The sequence below is a fragment of the Acanthochromis polyacanthus genome, chromosome 9, assembly GCF_021347895.1.
Source record: "Acanthochromis polyacanthus isolate Apoly-LR-REF ecotype Palm Island chromosome 9, KAUST_Apoly_ChrSc, whole genome shotgun sequence".
NCBI classification, from domain to species: Eukaryota; Metazoa; Chordata; class Actinopteri; family Pomacentridae; genus Acanthochromis; species Acanthochromis polyacanthus.
The window spans coordinates 24,247,698-24,275,503 of NC_067121.1; the positions used below are offsets into that span (position 1 = coordinate 24,247,698).

A 27,806-nucleotide genomic window follows, 5' to 3' on the forward strand; every position below is an offset into this window, starting at 1 on the left:
GGTAGTACTCATTGTTGTTGCTACATACTGCAGTGAAACAGTAACTATCTTTGATCAGAAACTGATGTTTATCTCAAATCTCATCTTCTCTACCACCACAGAAAGGTTCACTTCCAGCACACAGCCAAAATTCAATCAACTATTTAATAAGCGAGAAGGCCATTACACGCTACAGGTGAGATACGGCTTCTGAAATGACTGGATCAAATGACACAAATGTACGCTAAAACATAAAATAAAGCTAAATATTCCAAAAGTAGCACTTGCAACTTTCAGACAGTTTTGGTAAACAGCACTTAAGGCTGAAAAGTCATCGGATTCCATCAAGTTGCACCAGTTTTTTGTTATTTTAGCTGATATCAAAGGTTCACCATCCCGACACAAGCACGGGACAACTGCAACCCAGAACATACGACTAAGTGGTGTGATCAAACACCGTACCTAAACTTGGCTGCCATCGCTGTCAAAGTCGTCTCCATGTGCAGTGATTCAGCACTCCCAGCGCTTTTGCACGCATGTCAGTATGATGGGAAACCAAATCTCAGAAAATGTGGCAAAACGGCGACTCTTCTGCTTGAATGTAATTTTGTGGGAACAGGAGGAAGTCATAGGCAGCTAAATCTGGTGATTACAGTGGGCGAGGAAAGATGAAGAATTACAACTTTCAGACTGAAAAAGAACACTTTTGAAGTTTTGGTTTCTTCTTCTTCAAGGTTTTTGGTAGATCAAAAACAACTGGTTGTGTTTCAGGCTTCTTATACTCACTGGAACATAGCCTGTACCACCACTTTATGATGACGCTACTTTGCCTAGTTTACTTGTCATTAAGAAGTTCATGGAAAATGCCAAAGTGTTGTTTAAACCTGCTGAACAAGTATATGGGAACACTTGACTGTTATTCTGTTGCTCTGTTTTCCTACACTGCACTCTCAAATCATGAAAACATCCATTTAGTTCCTGTTACTCTGTATTTACCACAGATCTACCCAGATGAGGGACACTTCCTACACAGCGAGGGACACAGCAGCACCTCAGTCAGTCCTTGGTCAACTTCTTCGAGGAGTGTTTCCGGGTGCCTGAGATACTGACGGACGACCAGGGAGAGAGCGAGGACGACAGTTAACCGATCCCCCGAGCAGCCCCGGCCAGCTACTACAGCACAATATGCAACAGATCTTTCTAACACAATAAATCCACCCCACCTGCCGTCCGATCTGATTTTAGCTCTAATCTGAAGTGCAGCACCTGCATGTGCAAAAAGGGCCCTGCCTACATCCCCTCTCTCCGCCTCGCACTGGCTGCTGACGAGGAAACCAGCCAAAAGGAGGCTGAATAAATCTCAGATGTGAACAGTCATGTCTCTCTGCTATTGGAATAAATGGACTAGTACTCCCTCTGGTGGACCAGGAGGGTCAACATAACATCCATCCAGCAATGCGTCTCCATTCCAAAACAGGCACATTAATCGAGCGCTTTGCAGCACAAAATATCCCCCTGAGAAGATAAGTTCATTATGTTGAGATTTAACTTTTGAAAGGCTGCCAGTTTCTGATAACCTTGCCAACTAACTTACTGATTATTGTGTTCATGAGTATGATTATTGCTACCTGTTTCTCAGAATTTCTCTGTTCAGTGTCTTACAGTTGTTCTGTCTGAGTGGGATGTCCGGCTGCATCAGTCCTTAGTTGCTTTACAAAACAAAGGCACAATGTTTAACTTGTGTTGTACTCCAAAAAAACTGTATCTCTACATAAATGGTATGGAATCATATTTTTCCTCCTCACACTTCTCAATTGAACTCTCGTTCTTTTAGTCACTGTGCCTTACCGTGGGTGAAATGGTCATGTTAGGAGCCCACATGACTCTGGAATTGAGCAGATATCGATAGCCTTGTCTGAACCGAGTTATTTATGAGCAAAGGTTTGGCACATTTTATCTCAACAACCTGGAAAGCAGTGAATATAACATAACTGTAGGTCTGCTTGAAAGATGGTACTGTACTGACACAAAAATGTAAACAACATTTCGTTTGCGGATTCTTGATATTTACCATCCAAACTGGCATACTGGTGAGTTAACTATGCTGAATTTCCATTATTTTGTGAGTTGCTTTGATTGCTTTGTGTGTTATCGACTCTCCTCACGTCACTTCTGTTAGTATTGTCAGTGGTTTCTAGTCAGCTGATGTACAAAGTGTATAAAACTTATATGTTTAAGTCTTTATGTTGTATGTGCAACTTGTATATAAAGCATTTTGAAAATGTATCCTTCATTAGTTTTATTCGTGACTATACATCACTTTAGTGTGTACATCAAGAAAGTACAGTGTGTGACATTTTATCCATTTCAATAGAGCCAGTGGGCCCTCTTGTGTGCAGTAGAAGTACTGCAGTACAACTGATGGGTTGAGATTTTTTTTTTTAACACAAACAATGGCTGCATAGATTTCATAAATAGCTGATGTCTGATAGGCTCTTTAATAACAAAACAATGACTGTATGTATTTAAATGTCCAAGTGGGTCAAAATTAAAATGTCTAAATAGAATTCAGCCATCACTGATTTTACACCAAAAATACTTGATATTTAATTATCACTGAATTTTATACCACAGAAATACTAACTGGTTTCTAATATCCCTCCGAGTTTGTGAGGTTTAACTCGGTTCAAACTGAATTAATAAGTAAAAGTAAAAATAAATAGTAATGGGTTTTAATTTTAAAATTTGAAGCCACAGACTGAATATAAAAGGTTAACGTGGCAACCATGACATCATCAGAGGACACCGCACACACTGAGAAGCATAGTCGTCTGCTTTACTCCAAATGTAACCATACTTACAAAATAAAGATCATACTGTTTTGAAGAATGCATCAAATCCACAACTGAGACCATAAACCTACTAAAAAGAAGTTTCCTAAAGTAATATATTAGTGGAGAATTAAGCTTTTTCTCTTAGACCCTACTGGCTGTTAGAAAGACTGCAGGTTATGGGACTTCCACATTATAAGCTAGATTTTCAAAGCATACAAGCTTCAGGGCTTCCCCACAGCCGCTCTTATAAAACACATGAATGCACATTGAGTGTAGCTGGAGGACTAATTCATGAGAGACTGGAAGAGAATTATGTCACACTGAAACTACATCATGTCTTTTCACCATTACCCATAATTCTTACCCGGCAAAACAAACAACCAGATAATTACCTGCACACAGAAAACAAGCAACCAAGATGTCCCTGTCCAGGCTCTTTGACTCCCATAGCTGGCGCTCGCATCGAAAGCCACGCCTGTAGAAAGCAAAAGTGACATAAATCTCCTGTTTCACAAGATGTATATTATACCGTTGCCTTCCATGCCATCAAAATGTTGCTTTGTAAGCCGTCAAAAGCTGCCTTCAAATGGAGCTTACAAGGTTTTGATTACGACAAGAGAACGAGCATTGACCAACCATTGGAGATCATTTTATAAACATTTCTCAGCACTAAACTCAGTTTCACTCTGTTTTTGCATCCAGAATTTTGGCTGCACCTTCACCCAAACATTTTAAGCCTTACCTTTTGATGGCAATTCCATACACACTGGAACTTTCTTACATATTATGGAAATGATTAGAAACAATAAAGGTGCAGGTAAATGCTTAATATATTTAACCCCTTTATTCATACAGATGATCTAAGACTTTAAAAATAATAAAAGGTAGCTTTTCTGTACATATATTTTCAGTAGCATTAGTGTTTTGATTTGCAGAACGTTGAGGCAGTGGCTGCATTTGCACTGTACCAGCAGGGCTTTGGCTACACTCTGAATAAATGCAATGCATCATGTTGTTGTTCCTCACAGGTTGAGAATATACTTGTGGTGGTGGGTGGGCGATGTGACTCATGCTGTTTAGGGGAGGGAGGCAGGAGTAAACCCAGTCATTTTCTGAAGCTGAAATTTGAAGATGTCCCTGAAACAGTCTCACACACCCTGTCAGTAGCATTAAAGTTTATCAATACTCCCTAAACGCCTCACATGCATCAGTGGACACTAGTGCTCTCTAGTGCTAACACACACTAGAGATGGTCTGGCTGCACCACGTTATTATACAGCATAAGGGGGAACTGTCTTGTTTAAAGTTCTTTAAATTGACCATAGTCATGTTGAGTGTTGAGAAGATGCGACAGGGAATTGTTTTTAGTGGAACATTTGCATACTAATGCCACTAATGTTTTGCTGCATTTGGGCAGATTTTTGATCTTGTTTGACAATAATGGTTGCGTACTGGAAGCTCTGTGAGAGACCAGATGACCAGAGTTAGACCACAGACGCGTCTATGTTCTCCCATCAACACAGAAACATGAAGCTAACCAAGCATGTTCGTCAGTAAAAGCTTTGTTTGCATGTTTTAGCTAGCCCAATGTAATTTATTTATTAAAACACATCAACTCACCTAAGCAGCAATTAAGCACTTTAAGCAGCCTGTCCCTTATATTAGACTCATGAGGAATATGAAATAGCTCCACGGCTAACTAGCCAACACGGACAAATCCAGAACAGACGGAATAGTTAAAAAAAAAAGTGTCCTTAAAATAAAAATTCTGATCAAATAACTCACTGTATGCACATGTACAACATATCTGTGTAAGTCTTATCTGTAAATGATAAAAGCGTTATTTGCACTACTAACCTGGAAAATGTTGTAATGATCAGTGAGAGAAGCCAGTAGGTCGTTACTCTTCAGCAGTAAATTGCTTTTTCGGCCTGCGCGGCACCCGTAGTCACTAATCTCCTGAAAGCTGATTGCTGCCACCTACTGCCAGGACAAGGGCATTGCAGGACACACGCAAACTGAACAACACAGTATTATTAATTAGGCGTTTGAAAGATAAAAAACAAAAATACCTGTGACTTTAATAAACTTTAAACATGCATAATGCTCTTTGGTTTAGTAAAATCAAACATTAGTCTGACTAGTATAATCACGGTCCAATTAGCATTGTTTCAGCTTATTGTTAAATACTGCTGAGACCAATTAATAGTAACAATCCAGGATAATTTATTCAAAGTGTAGCAGCAGCAAACTACCTACATCCAGTTTTTCTATGAATAGCTCTACTGAGCATGTTGATTCATAATTATACTTCAGCTAATCAAGGGCACTCGTATCCTACGGCCTTTTAGCCCTAAAGGCATATTTAAAAGTAAATTCAATCTTCCATTAACTGAAATTAAATTCTTGAAGTGGTTCAGTTTCAATGCTTAACACAATGAACCTCTGCTTAAGGCTCATTTCCTGTGCACATATGTAAATGCCCAAATTGCAAATCATGAAATAGAGCCAGATCTGGAAATTTCTACTATAGTATTTTTTTTTTTTGACAAACACCGTTTAGTGCTCTAACACTAAAAAACTCTCATGCCTGACATTTTACTGCAGGTCAGTTTGCTAAGTGCTTTAAAAGGAAATCATTTCTTATTTTATCTGGCACTCAAACACACAAATAGATGGTGTAGTAAAACATTTCTTTGTTACACATTCATAGAGAAATTTAACAGGTTTGAGGTTTTCAGGAGTAATTAGTCGGGGGGAAAAAAGGAAGTGTGGAGGAACTGAATAACAGAAGCTTGAAACCCACAGTAAGGATTCAGTTGTCAAGTCAGTCTAAGAAAAAAAACATACGTAGACATTTGCCATTGACAAAATTTATTTCCAGTTGTTTCAGGAGTCTGCGCACACCCCTCACAATCAGAGGAACAGCGCATTGATGCAAACGATACAGCTCAATGACGGGTCCTCATCCTCAGGGACCCTCTCTCCACAGAGAAGTACCAAACCGCCCACTACACCCACACAGGCCTCATGAGCATCTCGTCTCACAATACTGTCCTAAATCCTGCAATCTGATGTAAATGAAAAGTAAAGCAGCTAAAACATGGCATTTGTATGTACATTTAAGTTACTTATTTTACACTGAAAATTTCAAATTCAAGTTCTGTTAAAATCAAAAAATGAAAAACAGGAGAGAAAAAAAATGTATAAAACATATTTAAGACAAGAGTGGAATGCCTCAGGAATGGAAGCTCGGCATTTTCAGAACCTGTAGAATGACTGAGAGTCAACGATAAAAATGTCATTCACAGTAACATCTTCTGTCTCAACAAAGACAATATGGCACCCTTAACATTTCATTGTGAGGCACTTTCTTATATGAAGAAACATGATTTTCTGATTGAATTACCTATTTTTATTCTTCCATCTTTCCTTTCTTTGCAGTCTGCTGCCACTCTCTGACAGATGTGTGAACCACAAACACTTAAACACAGCTGAACATCTGCATCAGAAGGGCTGTTGTTCGCCGCTCTTTAAACCACATAGCAGGGATGAAAAAGAACTTTATTACCATTTGCATAAGTCCAGTGTCTCCTCGTCATCTTTGTACCTTTGGAAAGGCCCCTTTGACAGCAGAGAGCTTGTAGGCAGTCACACACAGGCTGTACCAAAAACACAATTCAAGTACACAGAAAAATAGGGATATGTACACTTTAGAATGAAACACAAGCATCTAAAGCTTTTAGTCAGTATTACAGCAAGCATGTCTGTACATTCTTCATTTGGTTACCAACAGACTCACTGACTTTGAACATCATAACTTTCTTTAGACAAAAATAGTTCCTCTGCAATACTAAAAATCTGTACTTTTTTACTACTTCCTATTCATTATAAGTCAGTTCATCCTTAAAGCTACTTAGCTAAACCTTTAAACAATTTTAACTCGTGTTCACACTTCCTTGAATATACTTCACAGGCTCATTGTTTCTTGTTTAATGAGCAACAGGTCCTTTCGATCTTCAGCATAACAGGGATTTGTATTAGGAGGGAGGAAGTCCTCCTGCTGAGCCATCCCAAAGTCATTTGTCATAAAAAAAACAAAGAAAATTTAAAAGATATAAACAACATTTTGTTCCATGCCTTATACATGAGCAAGACCAACAATCCCTGTGTGCAGTTATTCTCTTTTCACGCACGCACACACACACACACACCAGTTACAGACGCACACTCCGGACAATTTTTTTGTACAACATGCTCATTCACTAACACTTGTCACATAACAGACATTATACTAACAAACTCCCAAGTACGTACACATCTACAGATGGAAAACAGACACAGCCACACGTCCAACGCCTCTCACAGGTACTGATAGAAGCGCGAATGGACCACCTGGGAGCTGGTGAGTTTATGTGGGTGAGCAGTGGCTGAAAGGCTCAGATTTTTACTCTGGGGGACGTCGCCGTTCAACACCTCCGCAGGTCGATGCGGGAGTTCAGAAGAGGACGAGGCTCCGAAGTTTGGCGAGTTCACGCTGCACAGCCCTCCTTGCTGTTCAGAGAAGTCCAGGCTGACCTCAGGATTGCTGGTACGGTGGCGCTCGCGAGCGATCCAGTCCCCAATAGAGAAGTCCTGAGAGCTGCACTTAGGTTTCAGCCGGTCTACAGCTGAAAGCTCAGACCGCGAGCCTGAACCGATGGCAACCGACTGCGGCCAGTCCCCCAAAACAGACAGCTCTGCAAAGTCTCTCTGGCCACCCATAGTGTGCCGGCGTCTGATATTCTTCTTCTTACTGCGGCCCTCCGGAGAACGACTCCTCTGGCTGCCCACACCAAACATGTCATCCACAGACATTCGAAGACGCACCTTCAGTCGATCTGTGATCTTCAACCTCCATGCAGGTTCCGTCTTATCCAGCTCGCTCCGGGATGAGGAGCTGAGGCTTCCAGTAGAACGGCCTTTTACTGACCCCAAAACACGTGAGAGTCTGTTGGCATCTTTATCGCTACGAGCTCCATCCAGTGAAGACTCGCTGTCGGTTTTCTGTTGGGCAGCTTTCTTTCTGGAGAGTGTATCACACTCAATCAGTCTGTGTGAGGGAAGCGGTCGAGGAGCCTCCTGCAGTTCCCGCTGATCAGCTTTCCCGACAGTAAACACAGACAGGTCGCTTTCACTGTCCGTCTCCATCGGCCTTCCTTCACTGACGAGCTCGCTTCTCTCATCGTCTGCATCTTCTCCACCTCTGCTCTCAGACACTGACTGCACTTCAGGACTCAGGGTGCTGAGCTCGGCTCCAGTCAGAAAAGTCATGGAGGATGTGGTGGAATAGTCTGAGGTAATGGAGCAAACCTCTGCTCCCAGCCCGCTGGGGCATGCTTCTGTACCCAGAGCCGCCATCCTGCCACGCCTCACTCTGGGCACTGATGCCTGAGAGCTGGTGCTGTTCATCGTACCGAGGTCGGACACCGTGTCATCGTAGTTGGAGGGCGGGTCCGATAGGGAGGACTGGTGAGCCAGCGGCATGCGGTAGCTGAGGTTTGGGGAATGGGAAGGTGAGGTATAGGGAGAACCGGCTTGAAGGGTGGAAGAAATGTGCTCTGGAGGCAGGGAGGGAGAAGCCTGTGACATAGGGCTGCTCGAGAGAGACTCTTTCCTGTTGGATGTGTCCAGCTGTTCCTCTGAGCTGTTCCTGAGGTTCTCTTTCTTGCTGGTTTCATCCGTCTGCTCTTCCTCCTCTGTCCGACTGTCTGGGGACCACAGAGGCTGCTGCTGGTTCTCCTCTGGCAGCTCCTTCTTGGTGAACACATGGTCCAGGTCATCGTCTGAACTGCTGGGATGAGCTTTGTCCTTGGGCTTCTTGCGTTTGCGGTTGGCGAAGAAGGAGGAGCGCAGCATCTCTTTGCTACACTGATCCTTCCCTGACCCCCACAAGCCCTGCTGACAGAACCAAAACAGCATTAAAGATTTGCAAGACTTCTGAATATAAAAGCAGCTCAATATCTATGAGTAGCACAATGAAATAAGAGGAGGAATTACCTTTGATTTGGAGGAGTCACTACATGCTGAGTCTGTATTAAAAAGAAGAGAGTCATTAGCAAAAGCCTGACACCTTAATGACCTTCTGAAAACAGTCAACAAGATAACGAAAGAGAAGAGGCAGATTTAAAGTCTGCTTAAGAGTGAATGTGACAGATGATGAGTATAATGAGAGCAGCGAGATGAAAAGCAGATGACACATTTTTGGTCAGAAAGAGAGACAGGAAGACGAATAACCACACTAAGCAGCATATGGAAAAGTGGAGAAAGCTGCAGAAGAGGCCTGAGATGAAGGGTGAGTGGAGAGGAAGTGAAAACCCGGCAGTAAACTAAGACACAAAAAGCAGCTCATGCTCATGTATCGATGGAACGACGGCACATCACGGACAAACACGTTGGTCACAGAGCATTACATGTAGCCACCAGCCAGCTGTAGGCATTCTTTCCCAACTCAAAGACATCACAGAGGAGAGGGGAGTGATGAGTTTGCTCTGACTAAGAGACTTAAGGGGCCTGAGCTGAACAGATCAGTAAGTGTGTGTTGTGGTCAATACAGCCGGCACAGGCGAGCTTTGGTACAACAGTAATTGCTCTTACTCCGAGCTAGATTAACTATTGCAGTGCCCTTTCACTTGTAACCTGTTACATCAACAACATAAAAGCCAAAACAAAGTGTTCACAAAACCTTTTTGTCTCACTGCTCAAAAGTAGAACACATGCAAACTGCAGCCAACAAAGAAAAGCAGACTAAAAGCCTTTTTTTGTACAAACACAGGAAATAAATTCATGTTCATAAAAAAAATAATAACGTTCACTGATTCCTGTTTGCATTCCCACTCATCCAAAGGGGAAACTTTGACAAATGGGTCCTAGAATTAATTATCTGTGATGTTTCTTTGTGCTTAAAAATTAAATTTGAGTTACCAATTATTCTTTTTCTTACCGTGGCACTAAAATTTAGGTGGATACAGCAAATAGACAGAAAGCAAAACGTGACAGCAAAAACTAAAAATACGAAAGCATACGAAAGCACAGAATAACTTTGTTTTTAATGTATAACGTGGCATGAAATGTCTAAACCTAACATTGTTAGTTTGATCGAGTGCCTCTTTACTGTGTGAATGGAGCTGTTAGTTGTACAAGCTGTGAGGTTGAACAGTTCAGAACATTCATGAACTCTCACTGAAAACTTGGTCTGACAGTTCCAGAGTCATCAGAGAGTATTACTCCTGATAAGATCCCTGGCCTCCTAAAAGTTCCTGTAGCGGAAATGGACTGTTACCATCATTGTTATCTAATTTAGGTTCAAATTCAGGTGTGTGTGTGTGTAGGTGCAAAGAGCAGACTTGGTTGGGAGACACTGTGAGAGATATGTCAGTGACTGATGTAGATGTCAAACACTGTGTAGTAGGAAATGAAGAAGTATGTGACAATGTTTGTCTAGTTGATAATGTAGCGTTTTTAAATGTTGACTAAAGACATAGATTCTGAAATAATGACAACACAGACAACAAATCGAACAAAAAAAACAAGACACAAGAGGCGGCACTTCAAACTAAGAAACAACGTGTCGCGGCAAACATCCCTAAATTTATGTGCATGGAGCCCCGTCCACTGCTACTCGAAAGCCTGCGTGCCTCTGCATCAGTAACTCACCGAATCAGTCTAATCAGTCGGGGACGTGGTTGTAGTATGTGTGGTGTTGTTTGTGTGTAAAACGCATGTGTGCTGGAAACATCCAGCTCAGTCCCAACACTGCGACCCCACCCTCAGACATCATGACAGATTATGCCACATGACCGGGAGAGAACCTGAGGTTGACCGTACCATGCTACTTGTCCTTGCGATCAGCTTAAGAGACAACAAGAGACAGCAGAAGGGCTTTCAGAGAAAGTATAGCAGCATCGCTCTGTATCCCCTCAATTTAGGGTATTGGTTTAAATATGAGACGTGCACACCACAGGAAAATGACAAACATCGACTTCTCTTTCTTTCTTTTTTATCTTTTTTCCTCCTTTCGCCCAAATTTAAAAGAGCTGCGGTTTCTGCAGACTAGGCAGCTACACTGGGCACAACACTCGTCCTTCTTCCTACAGTCCCAGCTGTCCATCACTGACAAAACAGAGTCCATCAGTGACATCATCGAGTGATAGACGCCGCCCACTTGGCCTGTGTCAAGATTGGGTAATGTGTGAGTGCTGGACAAGGATAAGGAGAAAAAACACACACTACACACAGAAGGGCACAGGTCAGAAGGGTTAAAACTTCCATTGTTTCTTTTGTTTGTAGATTTTCTTTGGAAAGAACATGCCGGGATTATGTGAGAGACGGAGGAGGGAAGAAAAGAACTGAAAGAAAAGGAGTCGTCGTCTCAACACAGGTAAAGCACAGGGAGAAAAAATGACTTGAGCAGAAAATAAAGAGGAAAGCAAAGAAATGAACGGAAATAAAACTTGAGGACAGTTTATCTTGGGCAAAAAAAACGTCAACATTGAAACAAAACAGACTTATCAAAAAAAAAACTAAATCAATTAATAAAAGGCTTGACGTACTGCGAGGGATTTTTCAACAATTTTCCAATGACTGAGACACAATATTGCTTTCACTGAAAATTACTGAAAAAGCCTGCTTTACAGAAACACAAATAAAATTTGGACGTCTACTTTTCGGTCAAAGCATTTAAATATTGCAAAACAGTGATGATGCTCATTCTTTTAGCAGTAACAGCTGACACGCTACAAACATTTAGCCTTAAGATAAGTTCATCACACATCTACTTAATGCACTGTAATAATATTAATGAAATAAAGCATTGCTGCCATGGTAAAATATTTGCTGTGCTGATGTTGGAGTGCAGAGAAAAGCTGCTGCTAAGTTACCTGAGACTTCGCCTGGTGAGGCTGCAGTACGCCCAATGTTTGAGAGCAGGTGGTCGATATTGGGCACAGGCTGAGACTGCACTGTGGCTTTCCTGCTCAGCTGTTGTCTGGAGAAAAACATGGAGGGAGTAACACAAAAAGAAGAAGAAGAAATAAGAGTCTAAACACAATGCATGAATTTGGAAAAAAAAAAAATAGAATACCCATAAGCTGCATTTCACATAAAGCTGCCAAAACTGATCAACTCATTGATTTAGCTCTGCTCCAGTACACAACAAGCCCGGGAAAGCATCTGGCTCTTTAGTCGTTAAATGCTGCACTGTGTTTTCCGACTTGACGCTAAACTTGTCTGTTTGGCCCAGGGCAGGATGTGTACAGTGAGATTATCTGAGCTTATTCTATGAGAAAGTTGCCGACTGTGACTGAAAATGACACTGGTGACAGCGATCCAAAAACAGCAAGGTCACAGCCTTAACACCAGCATCACAAGGTGAAAGCCAGAAAGTGTACTGCAGAATTGGTGCCACTTTGTTAGCAAAAAAAACACATTAAATTTTACTTAGAATCATTGCTCAGCAGGAATGTTGACATACATACTATCCCCATTATTAGACTCATCTGTCAACATACTGAAGAAAATTAACTGTCACTTACAACAGGGTCCTCATCACTGTCATCAGTGAAGAACCAGTCGAACTGCTGGATAAGGTTCTCAACTATCTTGCACTGGTCTGGCATGTGATTAACCATGTTGGTCATGTTGTCCTCAGAGGTTCTGACGAGCGTAGGACCAAACACGATTGCCAAGTTACGAGGCTCCATCTAAACGGATCAGGTAAAGACAAATTAGGCGTAATGATGTAATCCTCAGAGGAAATCTGGATTTAGACAGGATTGCACGGTGTTAACTAATGGCATTAACAATGATAGATCCTGTCGATACCTTGTTCTTCTCACAGTTGTCAGAAACCCTCTTGAGATGAGCACAAAGGAATTTCAGAGTTTCATAGTGATGATCTGGCAATTCATAAATCTGCAAGGTTTTGACAAAAAGAGGGACAGAATTTCATGTCACAGAAGTTAATCGTGTACCTAATGGTAATGATACTCAAATGTGAGTTCTTCATTTTAGATTTTACTCACAAGCCTCTTGAGCTCCTTTAATCTGTCGACTGAGTCTTCTGTTCTATTGGCTTCAATGAAATCAGCATACTTTTCTGTGAATAGAGCAAGAGAACCTTAAGAACTGCAAATACACTCAAGGAAGCACAGAAAATCCAACATTACTCAAGTATTATGTAGAAGATCTTAATCGTGACATTCAACTTTTAATCTTACCATTTGTAAACAGGGGTTCTGGAAGTTTTCTGAAAAAGGACTTTAATAAACTACTGATGACATTAAGGTCCCGCCATTTCTGTCAAGTAGTAAAAGAGTGAGATGTTAAAGCAGCCTTTACAGTACAAATCAATCAAGTGTAAAGATGCTGTCAGTGAAGCGGTACACTCTACTCTGCAACCTGACTGTCAGTCACTCACATCTTCCTGGATGTCGATGTCAGTCATGCCTTTGGTGTTGAGTTCCTCCTGCATGCTGGAGATGGCAGCATTGTTCCCAGGGACCCTGTAGATTCCAGTGTACTCCAGACCTCGTTCCTCCACAACCTTACAGCACACCTCCACAATGAGAGGAACAAACTGCAGTTTGGAAGACATTAGATAGGAAAAATTATCAACTGTGTTCAATGAGAAAATTTAACATCAATTGTGTACGAGTTAGTGCCCATGCTAGCTGACAAGCAGAAGAAAAAAAAACTATATTTTATGTGTTAAAATGTTTTAAAACATGTTACTCATATCAATATCCAAATGCAGAACTTCACAGCATTCTTTTATGAAAACATAAAGAGCAGACCCACCCGGTTGCACTGTGCAGGTGGACAATCATCAAGCCGCACACCAAAAGTGATGCCAGCTGGAGGCTTTTCTCAAAGGGCTTCTTCATGATCACTGCAATTTTCCAAGCACCTCTGTCCCGTGGTGGACTGGAATCATCTGACAAGGCACACATACATACATTAGCCATCTGAAGTTACATGCCCTCTAAGCATACAAAATGATACATCTCAGCCTTTAAAACGAGAGTCTTTACCTTTCAGTGCCCTGTGCTCCTCACCTGGTTTAGGCGAATGGGGACTGTGGCTCTTGCCGTCTGCTCTACCTCCCAGGAAGGCTTGTTTGATGCTGAGGGACTGGCGGGCGGTTTTGGGGGAAGGTTCAGACCTGCTGCTGGGCGCACTGATCAACATGAAAAGTTTGGAAAGAAAAAAGACACACATATTCACATTAGAACACAAGCATTGAATTAAAACAGAAAAATAGACGGTGCCTGACTATGAATGACCCCTGGTGGCAACGCTGGGTCCTGCATACCTCATCATGTTGTACTCTTTGATCTTTCGACTGATCAAGTCCTGGCTTGTTACAGTAGCATTCTATAAAGACAAACAGAAATACAATGAGGACTGAAATGTTGCATAAAGTTAAAATTATATTTCCTCTAAATTAATTACAGGTTCATTTACATTTCTATATTTAACATAATTGAACTAATGATAACTCATTTGCCTAAAAGATCAAACAAAATCATTTTCTAAAGAAGGCCTTTATATTCAGCGACAAATACATTCTAATTTCAGTTATAATAACCTTAAATCTGAACATGTATTTTACTTGGCAATCAAGATGTCAGCATTTGTTGACAGCTGACAAACAGAGACACAGACCAAAGATGAAAAGCTCAAGGCAAACTGCACACAGAACAATGACACCAGTTTAAATTCAGTCCAAAGAGTCTTTTAGTATTTAAATTGCCTGGTGATGAATCTCCAGTTCGATAACAATCTAGCATAACATAAAATTTAAAAGCATTAGCAACTGTTTTCATCACGTCACCAAAATGCCCAATGCTAATAGTAAGGGCAATCTTACGGTTCATTAAATGTACAGTTAATGTTCCAGATGTTTTCCAAAACACCTCTATTCACACACCATCATTAGCCGCCCTGCCTCTATCTGAGGAATCAGAATTAATTCTGCCAGTAGACACCATTCAACTAGATCTGTCTGAAAAGCGCAGTACTGACACCCCAACAAGTGCCACCTGTGTGTTTTTTGTTCTGCCCGGGTCGAACAGGTTTCATATGACTTGGCTAGCTTGCTTTTGTTAACCATTTTATAAATAAAGGCTGTAATCCTCTCCATCTCTCTCAGACGTTCATTGTACTTTTTTCAAAGACAGACTTTGGCTCACTTTGTTGTTAACCTGATGGGTGTGCCTGGTATTTCTGTCAAAACTATAGCATGGTATTCTTCAAACTTTTCTGTAACTGCAGTCAACTGACCTAAAGTACAACGCTCTGCCCTGCTGGCATATTACTGGATGAAACGATGACAGTAGCACAAAGACTTGTTGCTCCTTTGAGATTTTAGCTCAAATAGCTGAAAATTTCTCCATACTTCCACATTTTAAACTGAAGGTGAGACGAGAATTCTACTCATTGTGTGATAATAATGAAGACATGGCTACAAAAGTGAGCAAACAGCTTGAGTCTTACTATACACACCTCTTCATCTGGGTTACTGTTTTCCTGAATGACTCTGATCCAGGACAGCATGTCGTCCCGCCCTACTGCCTGAAACAAATACTCGCAGTCCGAGGTTGTTAATCGCAGCACATTCTTGCGTCTTGTATCGCTATAGGAGATGTCAATCAGACAGGCCTTGATGCTAATTCGCAGTGGGTCCTCATCAGATTGTGTCGTAGCATGGGACAGTGCATCCTTCCGGTCTTTGTAAAGAGATAGGGTGTGACCTTGTAAAACAGCATACATCTGCTTCCACGATCTCATTCCTCCACCGACACGCTGCAGGAACAGAGAGGCACGGAAGAGAAAAACCTAAAAATCTGAACATTAATGATGTATATGGTAGCTTGATGAAGCATGAGTGTAAAGGCTTACCTTGTTTTTATCTGTATTAAGTTGTCTAAAGTTAAGAAACCCTTCTTTGGAAGAATCAGCAAAGATATCTGAAGAGGAGTCCCTTCGAGATCCAGAATCCCCAGATGACTTATGTCCATCCAGAGCCTGCCATTGTAAATACATTATGCTACAATGCGTCTTTGTGCATTTCAAGATTACCAACTAGTCATTTAAAATGCACTTTCATACCAATACAGTGAGGACATGACCAGAAAATCGAGGAATAATATAGCTGAGTACTAGCAAACAACAACATTGCATTGTTACATAGAAAAGGACAACGTGTTGATTCTAAAGCTCCTCACTTTTCTCAGGCTCCTGAGACTTGGCATATGCTTACTGGAAGATCTCCTGAATAAGCAAAACAGAAAAAAAGCAGGGTCAGAGAGATCCAAAGTCCATTACAACTGAAGAAAAAGATGAAAACAATGACCTAGTCTTTGGATAAACTCACCCTCTAACCTCCTCCTGATAGTTATCCAGACCTTCATCATAAGACTTGGACCGCTCTGTTTTGCTAGCTGAGTCGGAGTCCAGCAAAGCGCTACGCAGGGATTCTATACAGCGATAGTGAAAAATACAAAACAATGGGTTTCTAATTTACAACACAGGAGTGTCAATGACACTCACTAGGCATCTATGAGAGACATGAGGACAAAAATAAAATTATTTAGGCAATTTCATGTGGGGGAAAAAAGCCATTAAATGATTTCTACACTGTCTTTTTTTTTTTTTAAACCAAACCTCAACTTATACAACCAATTCAGTGCTATTTACCTTGATCATGTGACAGCTGACGGCGAATGGGAGGGCACGGTGAGCCTTGACTGGAGGGCTCTGTAATTATGGATGGTGCAACAGATATCACAGCAGAGGGTGGAATAGGAGCAGCCTCCCGGTCAACACTGGGGCTGACTGGCTCATCTATGAAGCAAATGAAACATTCAGTGTCAGTGCAGTGATAGAAATTAACTTCATGCATTTCTGCTTCAGTATTTTGTATTTTCATACTATTCCTCTGACTGCATAGATGTAGCTTTATTGCCTTATGACTCACAGAACTGTATCTCAAAGACAATTTTATTAACTATTATCTGGGGGATTTAGGAAAAATTCATCATTCTCTCCGAGTCCCATGGCTAACATGCTCCAACACAGCTGAGAGAACAGATAATCTTGTAATGCTTTTTTTTCTTTAGAGCGAGAGAGGGAGAGAGAAGGAAGTTTTTAACTCTCAAGTACCACCTACTCCTGGCACTTCCAGCCTGAAACAGCTCAGAGTACAAAGCTGCTCTCTGCAGCCAAGGGGCTTTTGGAGCTAAATTTAAAAGCAACTGTCCTACTTCCATCCTGTACCCAACTTTGAAACGGGGCAAAGAAAATAGGATGTCACCATCTCCCAAACAAGACCCCTAGGCTACCTTAGTAAGGTGGTGTCCATGACTGATAAACATTTAGTAGTAAAAACTTTAAAGTCTTCCAACTTCCTCTACCTTCTCTCCAAATACAAGGTGTACAGACATTTTCTACTTTACTGCACTCTGCATACACTGGTCCATTAAAAAAACCAAAGAAACTAACACAAACACATCCAAAACAACATTTCAGGTTGAATCCTGAACAGCTCAACATCAAAACTTGAGCAGCCCAGCCACAGGCCAAACTGATAGAGTAACATCAAGAAGTAGTCAAGACATGCTCAGTCTTTTGTTTTATGCACAACAACTTCAAAGAGGATCTTTCTTCCTTTTTTTTTTTTCTTTCTGGAAACAGATTTTACAAAATTTTCCAAAAGACTCTCACACAAGGCTACCATTTGTGGTTTCAAAGACGTAACCAAAATGATATAAGGAGTAAGGAATAGGTACACAAAAATAGAATGAAAAATACCAGCTGTCATCATCTAAAGAAGACTGTAGATCAGTTAAATAAAATGATCGTTTTCCCTACAGGACCAAAGGATCTTGCACAAGGAATGCCTGGACTAGTAGGTTTTCAAACAGGCCATTGACTGAGAGCCAGTGGCTCATTCAATCAGGGCACTGTTCTCCTGATCCAGGGCACCAATGCCAGAAGGGTTGGGTTGCGGCATCATCACTGTCACTGCCTGCTTTGTCTGCACCTGGACTTTCAAGCCTCGTTAATAACCAGCATTATACAGAGCACTAAAGGAACAGCAGAACACTGTTGGTGGACCACAAGAGCAGAGACTTCACTAAGAATGGATACTCTCTACATCTAATTTGAAATTGTCACACGTTGCCTAAATTTAAGACCAAAAAACTTTACTCATAAATGTAGCAATGAACTACATGACCTGGACAAAAGTTCAAAATGTCTACCAATGACAAAATAAACATAACAGGATGTCACACATCTGCACTCGGTCAGAACTAATGGCACAGACTGACCACATTCACTCAGTGTAATGCAGTGCAGTTTAACACTATCAAAACTTGTAGTCTCGAATTAAATCCAAATCTCAGTTTAAACAAGAATGAAATATCAAAAACCTGACACCAGAAGTGTGTAAAATAAAGAAAAATGCACAGGCCTGTGACAGTTTACCTTTACGATGCATGAATCAGGAAGCACTTTTAACTTTAATCTAACTTTCTTACTATAAGCTAGATTTATCTAGCACTGGACGCCCTTCAAGAGGACCTAAATTTAAACCCAAGACTGACTGTTTTCCCCATGAGTCAAGCTAAAATCTTCCAGTAACATTGCTGCACATGGCCTAGTTTATTCATATGGTGTACCTGCAAAATACAAAATGATTCCTTTGTGTCTTTCCAAAAAATACATCTTTCATCTATGTTAAAGAACACATAGGTTAGAACCACAAAAATATGCTGATTGGATTCTTTCAATCTGGAAGCAAATCCATCTTAAGATATTTTTGTTGTCAGGGGCTGGCCATTTCTCTGAAGAACACGCATCATCATATACTAGTAACATTAAAAACTACAATAAATAACTGTGGATAATACAGAGCACATTCTTTTACTTTTTACAACATTATGCGGTCACATATATAGCCTGGAAGAGGCAGACAGATGGATAGACAGATACCCAAACATACATAATACATTTGTGTAGAGAGACAGATGGAGAGAGAAGCAAAGAGAGAGGTAGAAAACAAAAAGATATCTTAATAGAACATATTTAATGCAGCTTAAAACTGACATTAGATTGTAAAGAACACCTAAGAGACATAAAAGGTCCTCCATCTGCATACTCTACATAGTCTCCATACTCTCTGCATAGTCTTGCCTCCAGCAATGTAACTATAGCAATATTCTCATCAAGCCACATCACTGAACATACTCAGTGTTCTTATTAATTATGAATATTTTCTTACTGCTGAACGGATTACAATAGATTATTTAGGTCTCAATGCAAAATTTAGGATTAGATTTAGATGTGTGTGCTTTATGGTATTTCACAAAACCTGGCACACAGCAGCAAAAAGCGCAACATTCTTGTAAACTCATTAAGGATATGGGTTAAGACATTTCTGGATGCTGCTTTTTAAGAGCATTTCAAAACACTTGATATGTGCATGGACAGACAGTTGTTTTTGAGCTGACAATTTAATCAACACAAATCCATTATGGAACAAGTGAACCATAATGCAATCTGTTCTGAAGAGAGAACATCCAAGAAAACAATGTATTAAGGGGAGAAATTCAATACATGCCAAAAGGCTTAAGCCATCCTTCACTCAGCCCTGGTTAAGTCAAATATCCCACAAACCCTCTCTGAACGCCACAAAACCTGATTAATAACATCTTCCCAGGGAGATTATTTCATCTGTAATCATCTCCCCACCACTGTATTTACTCACAACTATAGCACAGCAAATCAGATTAACAGTGAAACTACACTTGTCTGTTGGAGTGAAAGCTCCACTAATGCTATTAAACTAGCAACAGTATTAGTACTGCCGGTCTGAACCACGGTACAACTGCCTGATGTTGTTGCCATGACAACGTGGGGCGGAAAGGCTTACTACTGATTATTCTCTTACCGATGAATGGAATGGAGTCCAGAGACTCATCCAGGTTGCTGGAGCAGGAGGTGTGATGTTGCTCTCCAAGGCGACGTATGTGTATCTCGCGACGTGCATCATTGGGCAGCCAGCATGCCACCACATCTGTTGTGGAGTCGGCTCCATCGTCATTTACGGCCAGGATATAGGAGGGATGCCGCAGGGGGCTGGGGTTCTTTCCAGGGGGAGGCTTCTCCCTAAGAACCACGCCACTGTCTGTGGGGCTTCGGCCATTGACCTGACTCTGTAAATCTAGTGGGGGTGGCTTGAGGATGCTAGGCCTCTGAGGCATTTCTTTCGGAGTAGAGCATGAAGAAGACCTGTGCCCCACCAACGCTGCATCTCTGCCTGCCTCGACAGGTTGCATGGTTTCAGCCCGCATCCTGCTCTGGTCTTGTTGGGTAGTGTAGCCAGCGTGGTTTCCTTTGACTGAAAGTCTTTGGTCAGCGAAAGAATGTTCAGCACTTGTGCTCTTTCCAAAATGTGGAGGTCTGTCAGACAGCATGGGTGAAGAGCGGGTCTGAAGAGAATCTGGTCCTTTAGGGTAAAGAGAAGGGTTTGGTGCCCCCCTCATGCCGCTGTAGCCAGCAGAAGGCCTGTACAGCATGGCGTGTCTGGGGATAGACTGTCTGCTGGGCCTCGTACCTTGGTCTGCCCTCCCATAGCCTGCTCTCCTCTCACTGGGCCGAACCAGCTCTGCAGGGTCAACGTAGTCTGTGGAACGTGCCCGGGCTTTGTGAACTAGGCCATCTTGAGACACACTTCGAGGCGGCCAGTTTCTTGCATGGCTCATCTTCTCTGCGTTGCTCATGCGATCCTGCGAGGCACTGCGTGGGGCAATCTGAAAGTGGGGTGGAGGTCCTTGGTATGACCGTTCATGGGAGGTACTCCTCCGTCGTATCCCCTTAGGGCCCCAGTCTCCGCGGGGAATGTGATGAGTGGCGCCGAAATTGGCGTGGCTGCCAGAACGCAAACTGTCCAGCCTCTCCTGGATAGTCCGACTACCATGGGAATGAATTCCTTTGTTATCAATGTACTCCCTGTACGTTTGGTAAGTGCGCCAATCAATGTTTTGATGGTTGCCCGGGTAGTGAGGCGCCTGACCTCCGTATGGAACCATTCCCGGACCACCTGGATAAACATCAGCCTTTCGGGGGTGAGGATACTGGGCCAGTGACCCAGGCCTGCCCCTAACAAAGACAGGATCCATGAAGTCTACCCTGTGTGCTGGACCCATGCGCCCCATATGAGCTGTATTAGGAGGAACCACCACGGTCCTCACGCTGTCGTTGCGCATGCACACTGCCGTTTGGCTTTTCGGATACGGCTGAGGTGGTGGAGATGGGGGCACGGTGATCTCCTTGCGGTATCCATGGTCAGGAGGTGCTGCTGGCCCTCGGCAGACCTGCCCCGCTGAGTCTGTCGCCTGGGCCATGCCCGTAGGCTTACAGTCTACTCTAGGGTAGCATACTGGGGGTGGATCAGGAATGTGACAGGCGTTTCCACTGTAGGTGCTGTGGCCACGGAGGTAGGCATCCTGGGAGTAGGCCTAGGGACAGAGCAACAAAGCCGCGTTACAACAGATAAGTACAAGCAGCAACTGCAAGTGTGTGTAATATTCAACAGTGTGGTACTAGATGCTTACAGAGAAGTCAAGTGTGATATTACAAATGTTACTGGATGCTCGTGTGTGGGCAGTGTATGTTGCAGTATGAGTGAGCGGAGGCGTTTCAGGCAGTTCAGGGGTGTCACTGGTCTTCATCTGCTCCTTATTTAGAATTCTCATGCTAATGATTGGTATAGTATGGTATATAAGATTTTTACTGATGTTTCAAACTAGATTTTTAAGGTACATCAATTTTTCTCCAATGTTCCTGCCTGTGTACTTCCAACAACAACGGTTTGTTGCTACCCAACAGTGGTGATTTTCAGTATCACAAAGAAATTGTCTTTCACCTATGTAAGAAATAAACACAGACTACAACTGCAAACACCAAAATGCAATAGTGTGTATTTATGCATTTATGTATAATGGTGTGTATTTCTACTAAACTAAGCAGTTTAATCTAAACAGTAATGATTGTGCAGAAATATATTCACATATACACTGAGACATTTGACCAAATGTAATGACATAAAAAACTGGCATAAATTCTCATAATTGTGGATAGGTAACCAGTGCCTCCATGTACCCACCTCAGACTGACAAACTGTAACCTCAGACAGACAGCAGGTCGCCCATCCCTCATCGAGAAAGTGCTATATTTAGCTCGCCTGATTATCGACCAAGGTTTGGAAGCTATACTATTTCCTTGAGAACATTAATAAAATCCTCATTAACAAAAACAAAATTACAGCGAGTACGTCTTCCAGTACGTTAACTATGTGCTCATAAGGCTCACGATATTCATCTGCTGTACTCATAACAGACTGTGCATGCAACAAGCAAAACACACATAAAGGTATGAGGACTTTGATCCTGCTACAACGTGGTTTTAAATTCCAATCTTACATAAAGCTACATGTGCCACAGTAATCAGTGCTGAGCTTAGTTCCTCCCTTTGCAAGCATGACTGTACAGGAGAGTTCAGAGGTCAATAGCCTTTATCACACTAATGACATCTGGCATGGAGGATGAAGAACGGGCGAGGCTTCACTGATGCCAACTCAGGCGCTCAATCTAACAGGTACTGCAGGCACAGTGCATCGGCCATTTCTACAGTCTACATTTGAATCATAAGCGCAGAGCTGACCACTAAACACTCATCCGAGGCAACTGAATAGCGATGATGTAAAATCTGAAGACATCTTGTTATGACCATGATGATATGCATGACATATGCAAAATGACACGGCAAGTACAACATGTCAACATCAAGTAGCGATCCAGTATGCTGTTTCCTTACCAGATTAGTTGCTTCCCGAGAAAAAGGCTGCCGTTACAGCAAGTGAAAACAAGAGCGTTAAGAAATCATGGGAGAGAGGGAGGAGGAGGAAAAGATGCCAACAGAGCAAAATGGACACATTGTAAGAAACAGAACAGACTCAAAGAGGAGAGAACATGAAACAGCCATTGCAATGCCTGGGCTTGACATGCTAAAAATACACTGGAGCTGCAGCAGCAATACAGAGGGATGAAGAAGCAAAGATGTAGCAGGGGTTGCCACGTTACGACCTGCCTGTGCCAGTCTGTCCTGGGTGAGGTGACAGCAGCAGAAGCTTGCCTCTCATGCTGCTGTTAAGACTTCACGGTTCTATCCATCTTCGGCCAGAATATTACGCTAACTGAGCAAGGTGCCTCCAGTCTATGTCTCTCTCTCCCTCCCTTTGCTATTGCTCACATGACAGAAGCAGCAGCTGCTGATTATACATTCAGCTGTGATGGTACAGCTCCCCCTCCCACTCCTTCCTCCGCTCTCCTTTTCCCTGAGCGTCAACCTGTTCAAAACACAGGGCAGTCAGCTGATTTTATCTACTTGTTTCAGCTCATCATTCATGCTATTCCCTCTTCTTTCCCCTGCTCAGTATTTTCTCTGCTTTCATAGCGTACAGTTCCCTCCCTTTTCTGCTGCTTGAATGTTCAATCTCTCCTTCTCTTTGCTAAGCAACTGCTGCCTGTCTCCAAGCAGTCAGTGTGTGCTGCCTCCTACAGTGTAATGTTTTTCCTGCTAGCATCTTTGATAATCCTCTTGTTCTTATGGACAGCTCATCGGTTTGCTTGCCTACATTAATTAGGTATTTTTGCGCTGCTGCTTGCCAATGCCTGTGTAATACTGTGGCCAGCGTTAATGTTGCACACATGTCAGATAGAACGCTCTGTGTAAATGAGTACAGATAGAAAAAAATAGAGGAAAAGACGGGTAGTACCTGACACTAAAGAGGGGTGGAGCAAGTGGTTATCAGAAAGGAGAAAATTAATTTTTAATAAACATAAGAAGAGCGTGGAGTGGCTATGACCAACATTTTAACTTTCTGTGATACTACAAGCTAATTCTGGTTGATTAATGATTACATGTTCTAAATGCCAACACTAGCACTGACACCATGTTTTACATTTTCAGAAGGGTATGGTGCTCACAGAGACATGACTGCTAGTTAATACATATTGATATTGCAATTCTGGATGCCAAATAAATTATTAATTGATTTAACTATCAAGTTAATTATGAGAATTTAATCTGGCAATAAAGGATCCCCTGGGAACATTTTGCGGCATACCAAAGAGCCCTGCTCTTTCATTACATAATTCACAAACAGGCAGTCAGATAACAATAAGCCCCAGGGAGAAGATTCCTGAGCATCCTGACAAAGCACTTACAGTTATTTGCTATAGATATGGAACAGATGAGTGCACCTTCACTTTGCCCTGAATGTGCAGAATGTATAGTATCTACTAACAGCTGCCTGCAGCATGCATAAAACATTAATGCTGAGATCTCTACTGTGGGCAGGTATGAGGGGTTATCTCTGTTCTTAAAATAGTTCTCGGGACATTAAATACTCACTACTATTTCTAGTGGATCAAGTGTTCTTTAAGCAACAGTGACAAAGCCTACAAATGAAACCTATGTAATCAGATCAGAGAAAAATAGTAAATGCTGCTTACTTGAAATTAATTTATGGAATAAATTTGTGCTGAATTTTAACATTAAAGAAAATATGAGGGAAATATACACGCAATTTATACATTTTGTCAAATTCAGCATTAAGTCCATTTATCAAATCCACATCCTTCGATCCCCTTATGGAACCCAACTATCATCAGCTTTCAACACTAGCCATTAACTTAAAGTACCTGTAACTAAAAAATACATTCTTACAGCCTTACAAGCAATGAAATTTATCCACATTAAAATAAGGAGCCAAGTCAATCTACATAACTTCAAACACACATGAAAACACATGAGCATTGACAGATGTAAAATGTTGACTGTTGGTTGATAGAGATTAATCCAGCTCAGAAGTAACAGATATAACACATCTCTAACCTGTTTAATTAACAAACCACTTGATCCAAATAATAAAGGGGCTGATTCAGAAAAAAAACTGGACAAATTGGCAGAGGTCAGACAGCAGCTTCCAGAGAACAGATTAGCCAACAAACACAAGTTTCAGTGTAGCTGCTGCAGAATATTGGTAACTGTAATTAAACACCGGCCATTTTATCATCACCAGAATGTCTTTACAGTGGTCCAGTAAAAGACTACAAGGTCTTAAAACAATAAAAAGACATTCATCAGCACTGGAGCTTACTGGATGCAGGTATTTTGCTGCAAAATGGAAGCAACCACCAGAGCTCAAGGCCCAAACAGACTTATCCATTAAAGAGCAACCTCATTTAATGTTTTGATCTCTCTGCAGAAGATCTCTGTCTATAATACTCAGACACTCTGAACAATTTTCATTTTCTGTCTGTCATATTTCTTCTAAGAAAACAATCTTTAGGCCTTTGGTTTCACACTTTTCCATTTTTTTAACAGTCAGGGCAATCAAGTGTTAATGTCACATCCCTATTAAGTAACTACTCTACTTTGGCCGTACTACAGACAGAAACTACATTACGCAGCTGCTCCCTTAAAAGGAGTGAAGTACCGGAGTCATAAAGGAAAGAGCATGTCACTACGTGATCACCTCATGATGAAACAAACACAAGTTACCAGAAAACTCCTACGAAAAGGAAGTCAACTAAAGTTGACTTCTGGTCAACTGTCAACTAAAGACATTCTGGTGATGATAAAATGGCCGGTGTTTAATTACAATTACCAATATTCTGCAACAGCTACACTGAAACTTATGTTTGTTGGCTAATCTGTCAGTTTCCTTGTCAGTTTCCATGTGTAGGATTCCATATAGAGCAAAGTTTAAAGACATTTTACAAAATTTATTATTACCTTAATGCCTTCCATAACTGAAAACTGATGACCTTTAGAGATGTGGTTCTTTATTCTACTCAATATTAATATGCCTCTATATGTATTTTTGGTAATGCTTGCTCTAGCACTCCATTTAGGCCATTTCAGCATTAGTGTTTGCAGCATTTCTGTAGGACAGAAAGGCTGCTCTGGCCTCATTAGAAGGCCTAGATAGAGAGCTCTGATGGGATAGGCCGGCTGCCGGCATCTCATGACTCCTGTCCCAACATGAAAACCTAAAACTAGAACAGCTCTGAGATGGAAAGGAAATTACTGCAGGATTGGACAAAAAGGGAGCATTTGAAAGAAAAAAGCTGTTCAGACAATGTTTTGCGATGACTTGAAATCCAAGTAGAAAACAGCAAAACAGCATTGCAAAGAAAAACTTACCAGTTGCAGTATATCCTCATCTTTTGGCATTACACAAAGTTCAAGAAAGTCACCACTGCAGAGGAAAAGAGTGAAAACAAGGTTAATGCACCAAATGATTCAGAATCGACTATACAAATGTTATATTCAACCTTACCTGTCTTGGATCAAGGATATAACCTCACAATAGGCTTTCCCTATGATGCTTGCCCCATTCACCTTCACTATGCGATCACCTAATAGTCAACAAACACAGAAGTAATGCCATCAGTGATGAAGAGACCCGGTAAGATTGTCAGCTGTTTGACTTGGAAATCAGAGTCTATGCTCATGACAAAGAGAAGTCTGGCTTCAGCCAGAGAGTGGAAAAAGAAAGCAAATATCTAAACTTAGTCAGATGGCACACGTTTACAGTAAGTGCGGTCAAGGTTCTCTGTCTGACTTCAACATTGAAATCACTGTTGTAGCCACCAAAAGTAGCAGAAATTAGACCACTTCCTTACAACTATAGTGCTGAATGATGTTTTGCTGCACAGCAGCAGTACTCTCAGGTCACAAATGAAAACTGCACTCTTTGCATTTTTTTCCTTTTGCCTGCAATAGTACAACAGAGTACAGGATGTTTTCTGTTCTCTTACAGGTTTGTGTCCCTGCTGATGTAATATGATAACTTGCAAGCACTTACAGTTCCAAACAATCACAATTTTATAAATAAAGGGGACTGATTGATGACTGCTTATTACCTGTGCAAAGCCCTGCTCCGTGAGCAGGCCCACCTTCCTTGACTTGCTTCACAAAAATAGTGTCCATCTGTTCCAGTCTATTCCGCTGTCTCCCTGATAATAGTCAAGAAAGCAGTGTGAGTTTTACAAACAGTATTCAATGGAAACGCATGATAAAATATCAATTGCAACGAAGGTGAATTCTGCAAAACTAAGTTTTCATTAACTTTTCAAAATGCCAACCACACATAGGTTCAATGTAAGACTTTGCTAATGTATCAAATGCTAAATGTTTAAGACCTAAATAGTTTAACTAGAACGAGCATTAAGCAAAAATAAATTAAGTCAGTAAATATATAGTAAATACATAATCCAACACAAGCAAGGTCATAAAGCGGATTCTTTACAACCTCTTAGTTGTACCAAGTCTGAACTTAAAATGTGAAAAGCAACTACTAGCCTACTAATAACTACCAAACTGAGTAGTAAAGTACTTAATGACATTTAGGTGAGAAGGGAGAATGGCTGTGTATGAGAATGAGTGAAACTGGGAAGTTTGTCACAAGATTGGAAAGAATGTGATTCAACATTATGACAGCAAAACAGGCTGTGTTCTGCCCAGTGCTTGCAAAGTTTTGAATAGACGCGGTCATTAATTGGTTGAGAGAAAAGAATCTCAATAAGGGGAAATTGTGTGGTTTGCAGGCGATGGATAAAAGTTGCTAAACAGAGAAAAACCTGTTTGCTCATGCTGCTCCTGTCTCCTAGCAGCTGCACAGCCACAGAAAAAAAGGAAAGAAAAGAAAGGGAAAGTGAGAGAAAGAGAGACTAGGAGAAGGTAGAGTGACAGTGTGCTCAGCTGCTCAACTCCCACTCTTTCCTTATAAACTGAGAAATAGCTCCGAGCGCAGCCAAAGAGTGGCTTAAATCCTGCCCTGGTAGTTAACATTCTCGTTGTGAGTCAACACACGATACC

General features: G+C 41.5%; 1 protein-coding gene and 1 pseudogene across 1 annotated transcript in view; one reads left to right on the top strand and one right to left on the bottom strand.

Annotated features, from left to right (window-relative positions):
- Positions 1-2,546, top strand: part of LOC110957085 (dipeptidyl aminopeptidase-like protein 6) — a 77,664-nt pseudogene extending 75,118 nt beyond the window's left edge.
- A 3,124-nt stretch (positions 2,547-5,670) lies between these two features.
- Positions 5,671-27,806, bottom strand: part of arhgap21b (Rho GTPase activating protein 21b) — a 36,390-nt gene continuing 14,254 nt past the window's right edge. Inside the window, 23 exon segments of the mRNA XM_051953941.1 lie at positions 5,671-8,753; positions 8,853-8,884; positions 11,732-11,816; positions 11,818-11,838; positions 12,386-12,553; positions 12,675-12,764; positions 12,875-12,948; positions 13,070-13,148; positions 13,270-13,428; positions 13,650-13,711; positions 13,714-13,785; positions 13,883-14,028; positions 14,164-14,225; positions 15,357-15,656; positions 15,753-15,878; positions 16,079-16,124; positions 16,228-16,330; positions 16,551-16,697; positions 19,807-21,376; positions 22,734-22,760; positions 26,130-26,184; positions 26,266-26,344; positions 26,852-26,944. Coding sequence (XP_051809901.1) covers positions 7,176-8,753; positions 8,853-8,884; positions 11,732-11,816; positions 11,818-11,838; positions 12,386-12,553; positions 12,675-12,764; positions 12,875-12,948; positions 13,070-13,148; positions 13,270-13,428; positions 13,650-13,711; positions 13,714-13,785; positions 13,883-14,028; positions 14,164-14,225; positions 15,357-15,656; positions 15,753-15,878; positions 16,079-16,124; positions 16,228-16,330; positions 16,551-16,697; positions 19,807-21,376; positions 22,734-22,760; positions 26,130-26,184; positions 26,266-26,344; positions 26,852-26,944 — 5,174 coding nt within the window. The 3' untranslated portion in view covers positions 5,671-7,175.